Source organism: Prunus mume, linkage group LG4 (assembly GCF_029339155.1).
Source record: "Prunus mume cultivar Tortuosa linkage group LG4, ASM2933915v1, whole genome shotgun sequence".
In the NCBI taxonomy this organism is placed as follows: Eukaryota; Viridiplantae; Streptophyta; class Magnoliopsida; order Rosales; family Rosaceae; genus Prunus; species Prunus mume.
In genome coordinates this window covers 13,278,788-13,299,413 of record NC_142701.1, presented here as the reverse complement: position 1 = coordinate 13,299,413, position 20,626 = coordinate 13,278,788, and the positions used below count along the sequence as shown (strand labels likewise).

Below are 20,626 nucleotides of genomic sequence, written 5' to 3'. Positions count from 1 at the left end.
TTAATGCGTTATCTCAAGTGATCACGACTGACATATGATATCCTAAATCTTAGATAAATTGCTATATACACCCCCCCCCCAAAAAAAAAAAATTAGGATTTCAATCGAACTTAATCCCCGAATTGAAAAGTCTGCCAATTTAACAACTGAATTAATTAAAATGGCAAATTTAGACTTTGTCGTTAAGTTGTGTGAATTTCATCCAATTTTCTGTCACCTATAGGAGTAAACTTGTAATTTCGAGTAAAATAAATTATAATTAATAAGGAAACTATAATAAAATTTAAATTTTAAAAAAAGGGAAAAACAGCCCCATCCAGCAAGAAAGAATCAGCGGCAATGGAGGTGTGTCTCTGAGAGGAAGCTAGATTGAAGCTTTGTCTGTACAATATACCTTGGCTGCCTCCCCGCACCGTCCAAATGAAAATTAAAATGAACCCAAATTTTCCACCCCCGTTGTATTTTTTGCAGACCTGGTTTTTTCAATGAAATTTCTAAAGGTTTCGAACAAAAAACAAAACAATGATAGCTGGATTTTTGGTTTTGGTGGTGGTGGGCTTGATGGATCTGTGCATGAATATTAGAGAGAGATGACGACGATGACGAAGAAGATGGTGATGGCATTGGCGATGATGGATCTGGGGTAGGGAGTGGTGGCTGGGGCGTGGTATGGTTTAAAATATTCGGCTATACTTTTAAAATTTTCTATTTGTGGAGTCTAGCCGCGCGGCTATACGTTTAGATTTAACGTATAGCCGTACGGCTATACTCCGGGTATAGGGTTTTTAGTTTTTATTTTGTAATTATTTAAATATTTACTTTTTAATAACTTATTTTCAAAAGTAAAATAGTAAGTCATGTGCCAAGTATGTGACTTTTTAAATGGAATAGTGAATGAAATTCGAAAAAGTTGACGGTAAGGGCTAAATTGGCTATTTATATATAAGTGCATGTGCTAAATTGACTGAAAAGTTAGTTCGAAGGGGTAATCGGAGGGTTAAGTTCGATTAGGGTCATAATTCAAGGGGTAAAATGGCTGAAAATCCCATTGGAAATGCATTGAAAAGATCCATGGTGTATAAGCAAGACCTGAGAATCCAAAAGTCACATTCAACTAGCACTTTCGGATGAGGCATTGAGTTGTTTCAAATGGTATCACAGCTCAACACTTACACATCGACCCGCGCATGAAGATGATGTATTTGCCGTGGTGTGCAGGTCTTCTTATATGAACGGACAAATCTTTTACCACTTCGTTATTTAAACATAGTAGCACACCCATGTAAAACATTTGTGAAGAAGAAAAATGAAAACAGACAAATTGATTATTGAAGTTGCTGTTCCGATTTCTCCATCAATCTGTTCAAACATTCTTTCCAATCTGAAACCTTCTCACCTCCATTGACCACCTATTATCAAACAATGCCATGAAGATTCATTACTCTCTTATCAAGAAGGGAAAAAAGACAGATCAAAATAAATCAACAAGGGATCACAAATTTACAACATTACATCTTTTTCCCACTGCAAAATGTCTCCATTTTTTTTTATACCTCAAATATGAAGCCTTTCTGGGGGACTGCATCAACTGCTTCCACACAAATAAAGGCAGCATCCTCCTTGCTAAGAGTTCCTTTTGCTGAACTACCCTATAAACAACAACATCAAAATGAGACATGAATTTTTTCCCAAATGATATGAACAGATCAAGCATACTTTCAACATGAGTTTTTTCTTTTTTGGTTTTTACTCCCAAAACTTAGCCAGAAAGGTTCTATGGCTCCTTGATGAAAAAGCAAAACAATTTGGCATTGAATAGTACCTGTTCAAAGCTAAAACCTTGAGTTCCACCAGAAGAATTTTGCAACAAGCCAGCCCGGATCACGGTGTAAGGGATTCCTGAGGCCACCAGTATTGATTCATCTTGCTCAGCCAATTTTCTTGCATTGCTTTTCAGGAGAGCTTGAATGCCAGTGGCACCTTTGTAAACAGACAACTGCAACCTTATTATTAAGTCACAATAACAAACATTTCCTTTTTCCAGTGCTAATGTTTCTCCACACAAACAGAGAGAGAGAGAGAGAGGTACCTGAGATAAGAGAATTACATGTTTGACGCCTTTCAAGCTCCCAACAGTAGATAAGAAGCCTTCCTGACAAAACAGAAAACATTTAAAAGACATCTTCAATGTTTGAGTTCTAAAGAGGCATCATGTCGAAAACATGAAGGCACCAATCTTTGCTCTGGTGGATTAGAGTTCATGTCACATGTTCGAACATAAATTTCTCAGGTGCAATTTCCCATTTTTTCAGTCCATTGCACCAGATGTAAGTTATTTTTACGTGAAATGCTGATTTCACTGTAACTATTGTGGAAGGTCTACAATCTCTTCTAGCAGATATAAGGTGCTGAACAGATTTCGATTTCATTATAAGTTTGATTTTGTTCAGTTCATTTTCAAGATGGTTTATACCGCTACTGAGAAGCTCAAATTTCACGAAAACCAGCAAGTGGGAGGTCTAGATGTTATATATGCATACATTTGGGCATATTACTGTGCAAACTCCTCTTAGAGCTCTCCTTAGAAATGGCTTGTCCCTTGAATCTCCAGCCATTGACTTTGCATACAAAACCACAACAAAATCACAACCATGCAGTCAATATTTCAAGCACAAAAATGAAAAGAAGTATGAGAACAGCAAATGCCAGTACAGGAACTAATGACCACCCACCTCAACATAAGTCCCAAATGCTTCAAGGGCAGCCCGCTTATCCTTCACCAGTGCTTTTATTCGAGCTCTTTTGACAATCAATGACAATATTACCATCTACATGGGCTAGATAGCACAAGGCTCAGAATCCATATGCCAGAAAGCCAATCAAGAGCAATATAAACAGTACTTAATTGCAAGAAGCAGCTTGATTAAATATTAAGGACCATGTTAAGAAATGTTATCAGAGTGCGTAATAGCTCACTGATCGAGCGCTCTTGCACCGAAGATGAATTGTTCTGTGGAACTGGCATCTTTTCCTCAGATATATTTGCAAGCAACAATGTCACTTAAAGTGATCTTTGTGTTGTGACAGTTTGAATTTCATCTACCACATCAATTATTTTCTCAAAATTTAGGTAGATTCAATCAAGTTTTCAATTGCTACATGGGAGATTAATCACAGGTAATATACATCAGAAAAAAATGAAAAATACTGGAAAAGCACCTGACCCATCTCACTATCTCCATCAGTTACCAAAACAGCATCCCTAGTTTCTTCTCCTTCTGCACAAGGACATATCACAACCCTTTTATTAAAAAATGCCCAATAAAGCATGACCATAAACATGCATAAAATTGCTATATATGCCATCACATCACCTGGGAATTCATCATCTTCTTCAACATTTGTTCCATCTTTAGGCAGAAGCTCAGGTGCCCCATACCATTTCCTTAACTTGGGACCCCCTTCACATAAATTGAACACACTGATCACTTAGACACAATGCAAACAAAGCAGCCAACTAATAAAGAATTGGGTCCAAAAGAAGAAGAAAACCCAGCATGTTAGAACAAGATAGAGATGAAAATAAAGATTATTACCTTCAATATAATCAAGAATTTGGTCTGTGAAGCTGACTTTCTTCTTGGCCTTGCATTGAACAAGAGGACTCTTTCGGGTGCTTAAGATGAAACAGCTAGAATACGATGGCTTCAGATAAGGTAAGTTGAGTGAAGCCAGTAGAGAGAGAGTTGATGAAGAAGGAAGTACACCCGCCATTGGTTGTCCGTACGTTGTTATGTTTCTCTCATCCAACCGTTTTTTTCTGTTGCCACTAATGCTATGGCCTGTAGAAGATAAGATTAAATGCTTCCATACACAACAAACCCCCTTTTTGTATGGGAAAATTAGCCCAATGCCACTTTAACCATAGACCTCGTTGCAATTTGACACTTTGTTGCATTAATTTGTCACACCAATTAAAATTTTGTTACAGTGTGTCCCTTATATTATAATTTCATCTATTTTTTCGTTCAAAAATCTATGTGTAATTCGCACGTGACCCTTTGGAAGAATAGTTTGATGCTCGAAATCTTTACACTCCTTTTGAAGGATCATGCAAAGCAAATACAATTTTTTGGACGAAAAAATAGACAAAGTCAAGTCGTATATGGAACATTGCACTTTGCAACAAACTTCAACTGAGATGGCCCATTGCTTCAATTTTATTTTTTCAGGTGGCACATTGCAATTAACCTAAAATTTAGGTGACAACGACATGTCGTTTTAACACCCTCTCCCATCCTATATCTTTCAACTTTCTATCTAGGGTTTCCCAAACCAAATACCAAAAATAGAAAAAACCTGCAGAGCCCGTGGAACTCCAATCCAAGCGGCGCCCACCATGGCTACTCAAATGAGCAAAAAGCGAAAGGTCTTGCCACCGACCAAACACGCCCTAATGTAAATTTCCGACGTTTTCAACTTGTTTGACAGGATATATCTTGGCAATTAATTCATTTTGTATATTATTACAGTTTGTAGCCGACGGAGTGTTCTTTGCGGAACTGAACGAGGTGTTGACCAGAGAGCTCGCAGAAGATGGGTACTCTGGCGTTGAAGTTAGGGTTACGCCAGTGCGGACCGAAATCATTATTAGAGCCACCCGGACTCAAAACGTCCTCGGTAACTTCTTAGACCCTGTTTGGTTGATGGGTAGTATTTGGGATTGTATTTTAGGTTGATTTATGTGTTTTGAGCTTACATTGTGGATTTACAGCACATAATTAGCTTAAAGTTAGTAACTTTGATTTTGATTCTAGTGTTTGTCTCTGTTCAATGCTTGGTTCAGTTGAAGATATGACTTTGAGAAAACATTGAAATTAAATCATTGTCCCTTACTAGTTTGTTTGTTAATTACGTGGTTCAGAAAGAAAGATGTTTACTTTAATAATATAATAGATTCAGTTTATACATGGAAATTGACATTCTTATATTTTCAGAGAAATTTGGAGAAAAGGGATACTTGCTTAGCTTGTAACTTGAGATGAATTTTGTAACTTGTGTTGATAAATTCACACTGCCTGATTTACACTTTTTTATTGATGGGTTTAGGTGAGAAGGGAAGAAGAATTAGAGAACTGACATCTGTTGTTCAGAAGCGTTTTAAGTTTCCGGAGAACAGTGTTGAGCTTTATGCAGAGAAAGTCAACAACCGAGGGCTTTGTGCCATTGCTCAAGCAGAGTCTTTGCGTTACAAACTTCTAGGAGGGCTTGCTGTTCGGAGGTATGCTGAAAACTGACTAGATATCTTTTCTTTTTGATTGTGAGTTAAGAGGATTCTCAATGGATCATTCTCTTTGATTCAATATTTGGTTCTTGGAGTCTGGAGTTGTGGTCTCCAACATCTCATTATATGTTGTGCATTATCCTAACACTTTCTAAAGAGAATGATCCAACTGTTTTGATAGCACTTACTTAGTAATGAAAGTTGTTTTCTTTACAATGATGTATGACTAGTGGTCTTGAGATGCTTTGTATAGGTTAGTCTTTGTTAAAGGAAATGCAATAGTTATCCAATCCTGTTTCTAGTGAATATCAATAGCATTTGGTTTTATCTCCCTTTACTCACAATAATGGTTAACGGGATCCTCAAGAATGCTTAAATTGCATTGGAGTTTTGTTAGTCTGTTTGAGCTATTAATAGTTCTTGGAGTTCGGGAACTCCTACATTTCATAACATCCCTGTGTTATCCAAATATAGCAAACTATTCATTGAACGTCAGTGTGATTGAGGGAATAAAATAAAATAAAAAGATTTGACTAATTAAATTTCAATCACATGATTGAGTGTGACATTGTGCTGGTCCTTTTGGGATGATAGGGTTTGCAGTCTCCAGATCTCATTATGTCTTATGCCTACACACGCATACACACACCAACTAACGCTCATGCACACCTGCACACACGCACATTCAAATACACATGCACACATAAACCAGTTTTATCAGCAATAGCATTCAGTAATAACTTATATCTCCTTTACTCACAATAATGGGTTAAGAGGATCCTCAAGAATGCTTACATTGATTGTTGGAGTTTTGTTAGTCTGTTTGAACTGTTAATAGTTCTTGGAGTTCGGGAACTCCTACATTTCAGAGAGACGGGTTAGGGGCCTACTACTAGCAACACCGATATTGTCCCCAACTTAACCACCTACAAAGCTCAGTTGGTTATGTTAGTAGTGGAACCATTCATTATATATTGTATTTTATTTAGTCAAGTTTCCGATGTGGGACTTATATTCTTCAACAAATAGTTCTTGGAGTTCGGGAACTCCTGCATTTCAAAACATTCATGCGTTATCCAGATATAGCAATCTAGTCATTGAACGTTAGTGTGATTGAGGAACGAAATTAAGTAAAAAGATTTGACTAATTAAATTTCATTCATGATTGAGTGTGGCATTGTACTGGTCCTTTTGGGATGATAGGGTTTGTGGTCTCCAGCATCTCATTATATCTTAAGCGCGTACACTCATGTGCACCTGCACACACACCCAAATGCACTCTTACTCATAAATCAGTTTTATCAGCAATAGCATTCAGTAATGATTTATAAATCCCTTTACTCACAATAATGAGTTAAGAGGATCCTCAAGAATGCTTATATTCATTGCTGGAGTTTTGTTAGTCTGTTTGAACTGTTAATAGTTCTTGGAGTTCGGGAACTCCTACATTTCAGAACATTTCTGTGTTATCTAAACCTAATATGCTCATCGGTGAATGTCAGTGTGATTGAAGAAATTAAATGAAGTAAAACGATTTTATGATAAGTACATCCCATAACCTAGATAATTTCTATCTAAAGAAGATGATCCCACTATTTCGATAGCTCTCAGTAATGGAAGTTTATTGTCTTTGCAATGCTGTATGATTGTTGATTTGGAGATTCTTCATGTAGGTTAATCTTTGACAAAGGAAATGCATATCATGTCTAATATATATCAATTTTACATGTAGGTTAAATCTCACCCATAAATCAGTTTTATCAGCAATAGCATTCAGTAATAACTTATAAATCCCTTTACTCACAATAATGGGTTAAGAGGATTCACAAGAATGCTTACATTGATGGCTGGAGTTTGTTAGTCTTTTTGAACTGTTAATAGTTCTTGGAGTTCGGGAACTCCTACATTTCAGAACATTTCTGTGTTATCTAAATCTAATATACTAGTCGGTGAATGTCAGTGTGATTGAGTTATTTAAATGAAGTAAAAATATTTTACGATAAGTACATCCACATAACCTAGATACTCTCTATCTAAAGATGATCCCACTATTTCTATAGCACTTAGTAATGGAAGTTTATTGTCTTTGCAATGCTGTATGATTGTTGATTTGGAGATTCTTCATGTAGGTTAATCTTTGACAAAGGAAATGCATTACATGTCTAATATATATCAATTTTATTAGCAATAGCATTCAGTTTTATCTCCCTTTACTCACCGTAATGGGTTAAGAGGATCCTCAAGAATGTTTACATCACATGTTTGGAGTTTTGTTAGTCTGTTTGAACTGTTGATGGTTCTTGGAGTTCGGGAACTCCCACATTTGTTTGAAAAACTCCTTTATTGTGTAACCATTATGCTTTAGTATTACATTGGGCTTTTTGGTTTGTTGTCTTTTATTAATCATCCCTTTTACCTCCTTTTGTTAGGGCATGCTATGGTGTTCTTAGATTTGTCATGGAGAGTGGAGCAAAGGGATGTGAGGTACAAACAAAAGCTGTTCTTTTCACTTTATCTTATTAGTTCGTGCCAACATTGTAAAATGAATTTCTACTTTACAACATGCAGGTCATTGTCAGTGGCAAACTCAGGGCTCAGCGTGCCAAGTCTATGAAGTTCAAGGACGGATACATGATATCCTCTGGCCAGCCTGTTAATGAATACATTGACTCTGCTGTGCGTCATGTGCTTCTTAGACAGGTTAGCTCATTGGTTGAGATTTTTTGTAGGCAATGTGCCTGAGTGTTGTACTCATATGTGATCTACATTTCTTAAACCTTTATGATTTTTCAGGGTGTTCTTGGGATTAAGGTCAAAATCATGCTCGATTGGGATCCCAAGGGTAAGCAAGGCCCCGCAACGCCCCTACCGGATCTGGTCACCATCCACCAACCCAAAGAGGAAGGGGACTACATCAGGCCCCCAGTTGTGGCAGCAGCTGAAATACCAGTCCTTGCTGCATAGAATTCTTTGTTCGTCTTAGGTTTGGCACTGTTAGGGACAAGAGTCCAAAACATTATCAGATACCCCTTAGACTTAGTACCCCCAATTAGAATATGGGATTTTGTCTTTCTGTGTTGCTATCTGTTTAAGTGGATAGGATTTTCATTTTCACAAAAAGAAATTGAAAGGCCAAAGAAATTTATTTGCTTTTTGTTCCTCATGCTATCCCGTTGATATGAGCTTGTCCTCCGGAATTGGGGTTTTGGAGTCTTCATACTCAAGTAGGGCAAAAATGCTTTGGATTCTAAACTTATCATTTCCCATTCGTGTAGAATTCTGTGGTGAGGTGGTGGTTAGTTTGAACCAACGGTTAAGAGAAGGGCCTTAGATAATGCCCACGACGACTCCTCACTCTATTGAATGACATTTGGGCTGCTTCTTCTCTCTGTGCCCTTTTTGCTTCTTTTTGGGCATCTATTGTTGCACTTTTCAGGCCCAAGGAAAGGGCGTGGCCTTCAACTTTTAACAAACAGAAGTTTAAGTTGAATAAATTTGACCAAGGTTTTGTCTAATGATCTATTTATAGGAATATGTTCGAATATAACACCGGTTGACAAGGGTCCTTTGTCAAATAATAAGATAAGTGATGGTTCAAATTGTAATTTTATTATTTTTGACGAGGCAATAATTCCATTTGATTCCCTTTTATCAACCAAACGATCACAACGTTCAGGTTGGGGTGGTGGGTCGTTGACCTTGATTTGACTTATTTAATTTTATTCCCCTTTATGAATATTTCTATTAGAAACTTGAAATCTTAAATCACTTGTATATTATTTATAGAATAATAATATCTCACTTACACAAACTCCTAATGATTTCCTGAAAAAAGAAAAAGAAAAAAGAATTGCTACAATTACACAACCTATCATATAATACATATTGATAAAATACAAAATTGGATTTTTTTTTTCTTCATATAATACTAGTTAAACATGTTTATCATGTTTAAAACGGGTTATTAAGTGTGACACTAATCATATACATCTATTATTATGTTTAGTGGGTCATGTAATATTCGTGTTCATATGGTCAACTAAACTCACTAATTTTGTGTTACTTTAGAGTTGTGTTATTGTATTGGTTCAAAAGTTTCCAGTTTATTTTAAAAAGAATAAAAAAAGAAAAATTCAGCAGCTACGAAATAATGAAAAAAGGGAAAATATTATTTGGGAGTTTCGTTGTTATAAAAATCCACACTATTGAAACATATAAACACATCCAAAACCCATCATTACACACACTCAAATTTATAAACACAGTTGACTTTGTTGTGTTGTTGTAATATTATTTCGTGTCACCCTAGAGTCGTGTTGTTGTACTTGTATTGGGTCAAAATTTTCTAGTGCTAGCCAATTCATTTAAAAATGGACAAAAAGAACCAAAAAGAAAAACTTCAGCAGCTAAAAAGAAAAGAAAAGAAAATAGGAAAAATAGAAAAAGAGAAGGCGAAGCTAACCGGACCCCAAGTCGCATTTGTGAACCGTATTGGATGGAGAGTTTGGAGTCCGGAACTGTATGATAGTAAGCACAGCGTACTAAAAAAGCGAGCCAAAAACACAGAGGCGCACACACACGGGTGCGTGCAAGCAAGCAGCAAGCAAGCAAGCAAACCAATCCGATTGTTTTTCCCTTCGTTTTATTTTTTTGGTTTTACAATTTTCAAGCTTCTCTCACAAGCTTTCTTCAGAAAACGAACTCGTCTTCCCCACTTAGTCTCCGGCGCTTCGAATCGGTCGCTTTTCTTTGGATTTTCCACTTGCAAGCACTGAAATCAACTCGCTCGCCACTCACACACTCCTATGGTGAGCCCCATCTTACTTAATTTCATATTCAATTTGGCTTCCAATGTGAAATTTTTTACCAATTTCTAGTCTTTTGGTACTTCTTGCATACGAATTCTCGCTTTCATTGTAGTTTCGTTTCATTTACTTTGCAATTTGGCCTGAAATGGTACTTTTCCCTTTAAAGAAATGTACTTTTATGTATCTAGGCTTGGAAATTTGCAGTGTTTGTAGCAATATAGTTTGGCATATAAATTTTCTTCCTTTTGCAGTTTGCTTTGGGAAATTTTAAGTTTTGAAGGTAGCTCTGAATATTTGATTTGGAAATAATTTTGCATGTGTTTTTATTTCTAGTAGATGGGTTTAGGCGCATTTATATTTTTTGGTGGATAAAGTATTATTTTATTTTATTTTGGAAACTATAAAAGTTAACTTTATTTATTTACTTTGTTTTGTTTTGTATTTCTTTTGGGGTTTCAGTTTGTGTATTTGAGTTGCATGTGGTGGATTTTCCATGGAAACAGTGGTTGGTGTTGAGGGGAGTGATGAAGGGAAGTGTGAGGAGAGTGGGGTTGAGAAAAGTAGCTCTTCTTTGTCTTCACCGAAGCAGATTGCCGATCCTGTTGTATACAAGCTCGTTCGGGTATGTTTTCATTTAAACTAAGTTTAACTATTCTGTTGGTGGTAGTAGTTTTATGCGCATAAAATTGAAAGGTGAGCTGCTTCGTTTTGTTCTATCTTGGAGGTATAAGTCTGGTGCTGCTCAAGATGCAGTAACTCTAGTAAATTTGTTATGAGTGATTCAACTTTTCAATTTGGAAAAACACGATTAGCTTAGTAATGTGTGTTAATTGTAACTTTAGAGTTGATAAAAAGGACTGTCTACCAAGTGTTTTTAACAGTTATTTCATTCATAAATTACAGTTAGAACCCAGTTAAGCCATCAATCAATTAATCCAATCAGTTAGTGCTGTTGGAATCTGAGCCGGGAGAATCAGATTTAAGAAAATCATAATAGAAACATACTGAATCTAGAACATTGCATTTCTTCTCAGAAGCTTGATTTTGGGGATTTAGTTTATACCCCCTTGGGAGTTGAGGTATCTGTCGAGTCTTTAACTTTAAACTACAGGTTTATACTTCAATCAAATGAGAACATTTCTCGTTTGGCGAGGTGAGGCTCTCTATTATGTGTTTAAGGGGAAAAAGGTTAAAATCACATTGCACTTACAAGTATGGACATCGTTAGATCAATGTTGATATTGTCATTGCCATTTGTTATGTTATCCTTCAATGATGTTTTATCTGATGCCAGGTTGAAGGTGATGGGAGATTAGTGCCAGCAACAGATGATGAAGTAATGGAGGTTGAGGAATTTCTTGTGGATGAGAAGATTGAAATACCTGTTGTTACAGACGCTGGAAATGTTGAGTGCATTTCCAATGAAGAGTCTTCCTCTGGGAAGTCTCATAAAGAAAGCTCAGAAGGTCTATTTGAGTTATTGTTGTAACTAATTATTTTACTTCATCTTTATCATTATGGTCATTTTGAGTATAACTTTAAGAGCATGCAATGGGAATTTGGAAGCTTCAGCTAGAATTTATGTTTCTAATTGAGCAGAGGACATTCTAGGTCTGATTTTTATCTCTTCAGATTTTTAGATTGAGTCATAGATGGTATCCCAAATCTGTATTTGGATTTATATTGAGAAATCTTATTCCAATTTGTTTTTTCCTTAATGGGTTTGGGGGTTGATTTGCATTCATGGCTAAAGTGACCAATTTATTTGGTACTTTTTAGTTATATTCATTTTCTGTTTTGTATACCTATTATTTCCCTTACTTTAGTGAAGTATTGATGTGATGATATATGGTTTTTTTTGAGAAACTAGATGCCATGGAACTTGGTTTATTAAATCATTTGAACACATTCTGTTTTATATTTTATGGTGTTGGTTCTGTTATAGTTTTCATGTTGAGGTTTGCTACTCAACCTGGGTCCCTACTAACCCGAGGGTAGGGGGTGTGTTCTGTCATAGTTTTCATGTCTGATTGAGAATCACATTTCCAGGTCCGTCACATTCAGAGAACACAGAACCTGATGCAAAATTAAGTGCACGGCTTGAGGTATTCTTTCGATATAATTTCTTCTTCTGTTCTAGAATCAGATGGATAAAAAAAACATTTAGAGTTGCACATTATAGGGTATTTCGTTTGTACAATCTGATGTTTACATCAAATTAACGAATTTATTCAAGTGCTTGGACATGTTACGTCTGCCCTTGTACAACAGCTGTATTTTCTAAATGCTGTACATTTTAATCTTCTAGAAAAGAATTTCTTGATCTTGGAATTTATTTTTCTGTATTATGTACTGTGGCATATTTCTTCTTCAACTAGTTTGATCACTCACTTCTTTTAACTTATTGATAGTTTATTTCGATTTGTTATTTTCTTGTGCATCTGCGTATGCATAATTTAAGCATATCTAGTTATTAATCGTCTTGGATCCTTCTCGACCGCTAAAATCTCTTGTAGTACATCGAGGAGATGTTGCAAAAGGTCAAACAGGAAGAGAAGCTCCGCTTAGCATGTGGATCTCCTGATCATTCTTCTGCTTTTATGAATGTAGACAGCCAATGTTCTGATCAGCATGATAAATTGCCTGCTATTGATAAGAAGCTGCAATCTGAAATTCCTTTGCAGGAAATTGTTCCTTCTTCAGACCCGAGTTTAGACGACAGCCATATTAATGAATCTGCGAGAATTGGGGAGTGCTCAAAAGCTCCAGATGGACCAATCGAAAGTGGATCACCAGCTTCTGTCATCTGCAATAGTTCGAAGCCTGATTTTTATACATTAAAGGGGGAGATATGCTTGGACAACCTATCAATTAGGGAACTTCATGGATTGTTTCGAGCAACTTTTGGGCGGGAAACTACTGTTAAGGACAAGTTGTGGCTTAAGAGGAGGATCGCAATGGGGTTGACTAATTCTTGTGATGTTTCAACCACAACTTTCACTATTATAGATAACAAATTAGTGAACAAGGGTACAGATAATAGCTTTCAGAATGCAGATGGTATGCTCACTGAAGGGTCTGATGGTGAAGCGAAGAATCTTGGGTATGAAACTTCACCAACTAGCCACAGTAGCCAAATGGAAAATCATCAAATTGTGTTGGGCAAGAGATTGGGAAACCTTAGTGTAGAACTTGATTGTGGAAGTGATGATCTTCAAATGGAACATAGAGGTGCCAAAAGAGTTAGAAAACCCACTAAGAGATATATTGAAGAACTTTCTGAAGTTGAATCAAGAGATTATACCCCAAAAGTGATTGGTTCAGCAAAAAATACAGGACAAGGACAAACATCTCCAAAATATTGTATACGACCTCCTGGAAATGCCCCTTTAAATGAGAGAACTATTGTCACCAGGTTGGACTCTCTCGGTGGATCTGGCGTCCAGGTCCCTTTTGTTTCTCGAGTTCGAAGAAGCCGTCCAAGAAAAAATATTATGGCTCTTATGGTAGGTAAAACCATTTTGTAATGGGGCATTGAGTCATGTTATTCTTTATGTTTGGCTTTTTTTCCCCTCAAGCATGGGAGTTTCTTATCTAAAAGATCTATGTTGTCATTTTTCCCTTTTCTTCCAGCTGGAAGCAGAACCAGTAGTTTCATGATTCATCTGTTTAAATTTAATCAAGAATATATTATAGCACTACAAAACTTCTGAATGACACAATAACTGAAGTGATTTTGGATTTTGATTGGTAGAAATTCGATTCAAGTGGAATGGGTGTGGCAGCTAAACTGGTACAAGAGGCCCTTAGTGTGCGCAGTTCTCCACCAGAGAGTGAGCATGTGGATAAAGTCTTGAAAGTGAGATCTGCTTCTGAACAGATTCAACCACTGGTAAGATAAATTTTGCTCAATTGGATTCAATTTTTCGTACCTGGCAATTGACATTGGGTTTGGGCATATTTGGCTCAATTTGATAATGTGACAACAATGCCTATGCAGCTGATGATAGTCTCTGCCTTGTTACTTTGTAATTTTTCTCCTTAAATTAGTTGTAGACTGGTATTTTGTCTTCTTAAGGACTAAAGTTTATGATGAAAAGAGCGAGCATACCATCTTGGGTATGAAACTGTGGTATTTTGTCGTCTTGGTTGTTTTGCTTCTCTGCATTTATGTTTGTTAGATTAATAGGCTAGACTGCGGTCAACCATCTCGTGTTTAAGAAGGCAAGATATGGCATTAATGTTCTGTTTAAGTATCCATGGATGGTTATACAAACCAATTCAGTCATGCAAAATGCCTTAAGATTATAGTCTTCCATGAGTAAGGAATCATCTTTATTTTCCTATATGTTTGGATCAGTTAAGACTTTTTTAGGCGGGGGATTTGAGATGTGGCTATCAAAAGGCTGTGCCCTGGCTATCAATACTACAGAACTGTTAAACATATATGACTGCTTTGTTGATATCATGGTTTGCGTTTGTTCTCAGTGCTATATGTCATATCTGTAAATTGATTGGATTCTAATTCTTTTGTTATGGTAATTTATTTCCTATGTAGTTTGCTGCTGAACCAGAGAAAGACAAGCGTCGCTCAGTAATGAGTACAATTGAACTGGGGAAGAACTTGGGCTTGAAACAGACGGATTCATCCGAGGACAATTCAGATGATGGTATTGCAACGGTTCCCACAGCAAAAGGTGGAATGAGAAGGAAACACCATCGAGCTTGGACTCTTGTTGAGGTTATAAAATTAGTTGAGGGTGTCTCTAAGTGTGGCACTGGGAGGTGGTCTGAAATCAAAAGGCTTTCTTTTGCATCATATTCTTATCGCACTTCTGTTGATCTCAAGGTATATTTTGCTTCACATTTTGTATTGTCAAAATACCGCGTTCATGTAGCATCCAAATATGCTGAACAAAAAGGGATTGAAATGCTTTAGACTGAGAAAACACACATTGTTTTGTAGGACAAATGGAGGAACCTGTTGAAAGCTAGCTTTGCCCAAACACCTCCTGATGATGGAGTAGTATAAATGACATTTCCCTTCCCTCTCTTTTATGGTTTCGTGAGATGGGAAGTGTACAACTTTTTATGGGTTTGAATGCAAGCTTGCTTTGAACTCTTTGGTCAGCCTTTAACTACTAATTCTGGATTCAAATATATCTCCCAGAAGTGGCAATATTCTGCAAATAAAATTTCCAAACTTTGATCATATCTTTATAATTTTCTACAATTTTGACTGGCAGTAAATTCTGCACTTATATTGAATTTGTCTCTGCCTAGTGCAATTTCTGCTACCCTATATCATTGATGTTTTTTAATTATAAATTTTTGTTAATTTTTGGGTTAACTTGGTTTCTCTGTTTCTCTGTTGGCAATTATGCAGATAAACTCTCGGAAACATGCTTCAGTGCCCATCCCGGCAGCAATTTTGTTAAAAGTGAGAGAGCTTGCTGAGATGCACGCTCAGGTACCGCCAAATCTAGGGCCGGGCAAGCTGCCCAGCGTTAGTCGAAGCGTGCATCAAACGAGATCAGGCTACTTGTAACATTGTATATAAAAAAAATGTTAGTTGTGCGAATCCCAAATAAAGGTACTGAACTGTAACGAGTTTGATCTGCTCACACCATTCACTTGTTAACATAGTTGATGATGTGCTGCAGATGGATATTGCGGGATGTAGGCTTTAACAAGTGTTTCATACATTTTCTCTCGACTCTTGACATTTTCTTTTCAACTTATCATCATTGTAGGTTTTATGGCCATATTAAATTATAATGCAATGAAAGGTCTTAGAATCAAGTCTCAAGATGACCAAAAAGAACATGACCCTTATGCTGATTGCGATTCCGTTGCAACACTTTATCTTTTCTGAATGTTTTGGATTTTCTAAGATTTAACCTGATGTGGAAGTACAGATGGTTATTTTTCATATTTATATTTGATAAAAGTCGTGGTTGGTAAAGGGAGGGGATGCTCTAGAAATGAAACATAATTTCACAGAAGCGTCGTGTAACGTGGATGTGGGGATGTATGATGAAATATTACAATGGCCTTGTTGTAATTAGATGTGCTCTTTTGTTTTTCAGCTTAGGGGTTGAATTCTGTACATTTGATATTTGTAAATTTGTCACAACTTTAACCCAACAAGGGCATTTTAGTAATCAAACTGGAGTTGATTTGTAAGAATTTAGTAAACAACTTAAAGCATCAATATCATTTCTACTTTTATTCCAACAATCCAATTTCTCGTTAATTCAATGCCTCTTATTTGGATTAGTAAATGAGTAATGCTAGGCTTACCACATTTTTCATACCACAATTGTACCACCTCTTTAATAGAGGTGGAGCCCACTAATACAATGAAACCCACCTCTATTAGAGAGGTGGTACAATTGTGGTATGAAAAATGTGATAAACCTAGTATTTTCCTTAGTAAATATGTCATAGATTAGATTAATTTAGAATAATTTATTGCTTGTATTAAAAAAGAAACTCGTTATCTGAGAAAAAAAAAAAAATTGGTATCCAACAAAAGAGGCCCAAGTTGCATATTACAAATCCACGATACCTTTCAAAGAAAGAACTGTCGCTGTTTGGAAAGTAGGCCCTTAATTTTAAGCCCAGACTTTCTCTCTTCTTCTTCTCAGCCCTAACTCTATCACTCCCCTCTCTCTCTCTCTCTCTACCAGCTCCAGAGACATCGTCGCCAACTGAGTCACGGTGAGTCATCCACCGAAGCAATTCACCATTCTACTTCATCCAATTCGTAGAATTAGCATTACTACAATCAAGAATTCAACTTTCCCTCTCTCCACTGTAATTCACTCTTCTTTTGGTTTCCGAGGCATCGCAGTTCAATTAACGATTTCTCAGCAACGAAGAAGAGCTTTCATTATCTTTCAAAATAGTAATTAGCTTCTTTTTCTCTGCAATTTATTTTTCTTGTTGTTGCTTTCTAGTGGTAGCAGCTGAAAAAATCCAGCAACAATGGGGATCATAGAAAGGATCAAAGAAATTGAGGCCGAAATGGCGCGGACTCAGAAAAACAAAGCCACAGGTTCTTTCCCTCTTTAAAATTTTTATTTTTATTTTTGTGGTTGAATCTGTTAAGGTCTTTTAAGAATTTGGTTATATCTTAATTTTTTATTGCAATGCTGAAAAATGCAGAGTATCATCTTGGCCAGCTCAAGGCAAAGATTGCCAAGCTAAGGACTCAGCTCCTGGAGCCTCCAAAGGTATGCAACTCATCCATCTGCATACATATACATATGAATGTAATTTGATGCGAATGTAGAATTTTCCTTTGTTAGTGTTAGGAGTTTTTATGGTCATGAGCTTCTTGTTAGATGCTTACGTTAATTCAATTGGTGTAAAGCAACTTCTTCATTTGTTTAAGGTTTACTTCTTCCTTTTTTATGATTTAAAACCGCAATTCAGGGGTCTAGTGGAGGTGGAGATGGTTTTGAAGTTACAAAATTTGGCCATGGACGTGTTGCGCTCATTGGGTTTCCAAGGTTTGCCATATTTATATGACTTCAAATTGTATTGTGAAATGTTGTAACTTCAAAAACAATAAGAAATGACCGATCCTTACGAGTGTTTCCTGTTGTTTGTAGTGTGGGGAAGTCAACACTTTTGACAATGTTGACGGGCACACACTCTGAAGCTGCATCTTATGAGTTCACAACACTTACCTGCATTCCTGGAATTATCCATTACAATGATACAAAAATTCAGCTGCTTGATCTTCCTGGAATTATTGAAGGTGCTTCTGAAGGCAAAGGTCGTGGGAGGCAGGTGAAATCCTTAAGCTTGTTCTCATGTGATATGATAACATGCCATCATTCTTTTATCTTACCAATAAAATATTATAAGAAATTTAGAAAATGATACTTAATAAATGCCTCATTATAGAGAAGAGATAACTTGTAAATTGTCCCTTGGCAAATCAATGTAAAAAGCTCAGTATTTCCAGGTATCATGGAAATGGCTAGAATTTGACAAGACTGTCTCTTGCAGGTTATTGCTGTTGCCAAGTCTTCAGATATTGTGTTGATGGTCCTTGATGCCTCAAAAGTAAGTGCCTATTCTGTAGTAACATGCATTTGTAACTATTTTGCTATTTTAGTAGCTGATAAATAAGTTTACTACTCGTCTGCTTACAGACTTTCATTATCTTCATTGTTGGCAACCAGCTCGACCTTTTGGTTCCTGACCTGTTGATTTGATACTTTATGTTGGCTTCCCTTTTTTTGTGTATGATTTCTGGCAATTACTTTAGTCTAACCATCACGTTGTTCTATATATTGTTTTTTTTAATTTTAATATTTCAGAGTGAGGGTCATCGGCAAATATTGACAAAGGAGCTGGAAGCTGTTGGTTTACGTTTAAACAAGAGACCGCCTCAAGTAAGTTTTATCTTCAAAATATTGACTTTATAATTTCCAGAACTGACTGAATTGGGTCTTAGTTTCCGTCAATTGTTTAGCTGTTTCCCTATGTTATTTTTTATGTTTGCTTTGCTAGGCTTCTAGGGACTTTAGCTGAATTTTTTTATTTTGTTTCCTGGGCAGATATACTTCAAAAAAAAAAGACCGGGGGAATTTCTTTCAACAGCACTCTTACTTTGACTCATGTGGACGAGAAGCTTTGTTATCAAATTCTACACGAATACAAAATTCACAATGCTGAGGTACTTTACTTTGGATTAGTCAAGATTGTCCTTTGTCACAGCTAATGGTGATTCTTTTATCGGACATACACACTAGTGGTACCCAATTTTCTTTAAGTCCATGATGTACACTCTTGGATATGGTTGGTACTTTCTTTGCCTTAGCCATCCCATGGGAAAGAATGCTCATGTAAGATAAATGTTATGCAGTTGCTCTTTCGTGAGGATGCCACAGTGGACGATCTTATTGATGTCATTGAGGGAAACCGGAAATACATGAAGTGTGTATATGTTTACAACAAAATAGATGTTATTGGTATTGATGATGTGGACAAATTAGCCCGCCAACCTAATTCTGTTGTCATTAGCTGCAATCTCAAGGCAAGTTCTACACTTTTTATTTTGATTAAATTTGAATGAGATACAGAGGCGTGCAACTGTGCTATGAATAAAAAACCTTGAGCAATCTGTCGCAGTTGCACAACTTTTGTTCAGAACTCAAAAGGCATCGTCTACTATGGTTCTTTCCATGAAATATATGTTTTTTTGTTGGATCCTAACGTGCAACATGTTTAAAAATTACATTACCATTTATCAAGAAGTTAGCGATGAAATGAATTTCCCATATGAAATGGTTTCAGGAACACTAACTTTGATTCTTTATGTTGCTCAACAGCTGAACTTTGACAGACTGCTTGCAAAGATGTGGGAGGAGATGGGACTTGTTAGAGTTTATACAAAGCCTCAGGGCCAGCAACCTGATTTCGGTGACCCTGTAGTTCTTTCTGCTGTAAGTTGCAAATCTTTTTTTATTTTTTCTGTTACTTCCTTATGATCAGTTATTACTCCATTCTTATGAGCCTTCTGGCTTTGTTCGTTTTCTCTTATTCTCTTTGCATGTATGTGTAGGATAGAGGGGGCTGCTCCGTTGGAGACTTTTGTAACCACATACACAGGAGTTTGATGAAGGAAGTAAAATATGTGCTAGTGTGGGGTACAAGTGCAAGGCACTACCCACAGCATTGTGGCCTCGGTCATGTTTTGAATGATGAAGACGTGGTTCAGATTGTAAAGAAAAAGGTAAACCTCTCTTTATGTTGTTCATTAGAAGTAAACCTGTCATTCTGCTGTATCAATATACTTTCACCAGGGTTGTACAACTTCTCTCCTTTTTGCTTTTAGATATACCCATTGATTTTCTGAATAGAGGAAAAGAGTTGTGGGGTCTTATGATTATTTTAACTCCAGATGCTTCTTGGATTTCAGTTTTTTTTATTTTTATGTTCTCCTTGCAACAAGATGGGGAAAGAAATGTGTTTTCCATGAAAACCTAATTTTTTTTGGGATTTGCATTCTCCAGGATAAGGAAGGGGAAGGGAGGGGTCGGTTCAAGTCACATTCAACAGCCCCCGCTCGTATATCTGACAGAGAGAAGAAGGCTCCCCTGAAGCAGTAATATCATTCACGGAGACCTGAGTTTCTTACATGAACTGGCACAGAAGAATGATCTGTGAATGAGTACATCCAGAGTCGAGATGCCTATGAAGTATGACATAATCATATCATTTGCTTCATTGAAAAATTAGTCTAAAATGAAGAATTGGTGTTAGAATGTCATGCTTATCAGAAAAGGTAGATTTTTTTGGTCCATGTGTTGTATCTTTAGGGTTTAATTTATAACTTCTTGGAATTTTGAAGATATACTGTACCATGATCTGTGTTTCTGGAGATGGTGATTAATATATTTCTAAAAGGCTCTCTTCAGCTTTATCTTGCTGTCGCGCAAAGGAAAAGTTCAGAGCCCATCTAGCTTTATAAATGTATTTCGAGGTAAAAGTTGGGTGCAGATTTTTGTAGAAA

General features: G+C 36.6%; 4 protein-coding genes across 6 annotated transcripts; 3 read left to right on the top strand and 1 right to left on the bottom strand.

Moving 5' to 3' along the window:
* Positions 1-1,055: 1,055 nt before the first annotated feature.
* Positions 1,056-3,849, bottom strand: LOC103327646 (NAD(P)-binding Rossmann-fold superfamily protein). Of its 2 annotated transcripts, XM_008229987.3 has the most exons (9): positions 3,597-3,848; positions 3,375-3,461; positions 3,220-3,278; positions 2,733-2,828; positions 2,541-2,618; positions 2,090-2,152; positions 1,823-1,996; positions 1,554-1,649; positions 1,056-1,409 (listed from the first exon to the last, which is right to left on the bottom strand). In XM_008229987.3, the coding sequence occupies exons 1-9, from the start codon at positions 3,772-3,774 to the stop codon at positions 1,326-1,328; spliced, it is 915 nt and encodes a 304-aa protein (XP_008228209.2). In that variant the 5' UTR covers positions 3,775-3,848; the 3' UTR covers positions 1,056-1,325. The 2 variants fall into 2 exon arrangements, with proteins under 2 accessions (XP_008228209.2, XP_088907471.1); XM_089051345.1 differs by lacking the exon at positions 2,541-2,618 and having other exon boundaries at positions 1,222-1,409; positions 3,597-3,849.
* Positions 3,850-4,287: 438 nt separating this feature from the next.
* LOC103327647 (small ribosomal subunit protein uS3x) lies at positions 4,288-8,536 on the top strand. Its single transcript, XM_008229988.2, has 6 exons — positions 4,288-4,429; positions 4,533-4,680; positions 5,110-5,281; positions 7,714-7,768; positions 7,853-7,984; positions 8,078-8,536. Exons 1-6 carry the CDS (start codon positions 4,400-4,402, stop codon positions 8,246-8,248), a joined length of 708 nt encoding a protein of 235 aa, XP_008228210.1. The 5' UTR covers positions 4,288-4,399; the 3' UTR covers positions 8,249-8,536.
* Positions 8,537-9,754: 1,218 nt separating this feature from the next.
* On the top strand, positions 9,755-15,894 carry TRFL6 (TRF-like 6). Of its 2 annotated transcripts, none has more exons than XM_089049672.1 (9): positions 9,755-10,092; positions 10,552-10,714; positions 11,387-11,558; positions 12,142-12,197; positions 12,777-13,598; positions 13,847-13,984; positions 14,651-14,941; positions 15,059-15,115; positions 15,479-15,894. In XM_089049672.1, the coding sequence occupies exons 2-9, from the start codon at positions 10,586-10,588 to the stop codon at positions 15,638-15,640; spliced, it is 1,827 nt and encodes a 608-aa protein (XP_088905798.1). In that variant the 5' UTR covers positions 9,755-10,092; positions 10,552-10,585; the 3' UTR covers positions 15,641-15,894. The 2 variants fall into 2 exon arrangements, with proteins under 2 accessions (XP_088905798.1, XP_088905797.1); XM_089049671.1 differs by having other exon boundaries at positions 12,609-13,598.
* A 777-nt stretch (positions 15,895-16,671) lies between these two features.
* On the top strand, positions 16,672-20,536 carry LOC103327650 (developmentally-regulated G protein 2). The gene is made up of 12 exons (XM_089049673.1): positions 16,672-16,815; positions 17,055-17,152; positions 17,263-17,330; positions 17,533-17,609; positions 17,712-17,892; positions 18,115-18,171; positions 18,429-18,513; positions 18,678-18,787; positions 18,977-19,147; positions 19,443-19,556; positions 19,676-19,846; positions 20,127-20,536. Exons 2-12 carry the CDS (start codon positions 17,083-17,085, stop codon positions 20,220-20,222), a joined length of 1,200 nt encoding a protein of 399 aa, XP_088905799.1. The 5' UTR covers positions 16,672-16,815; positions 17,055-17,082; the 3' UTR covers positions 20,223-20,536.
* The last annotated feature ends 90 nt before the right edge of the window (positions 20,537-20,626 follow it).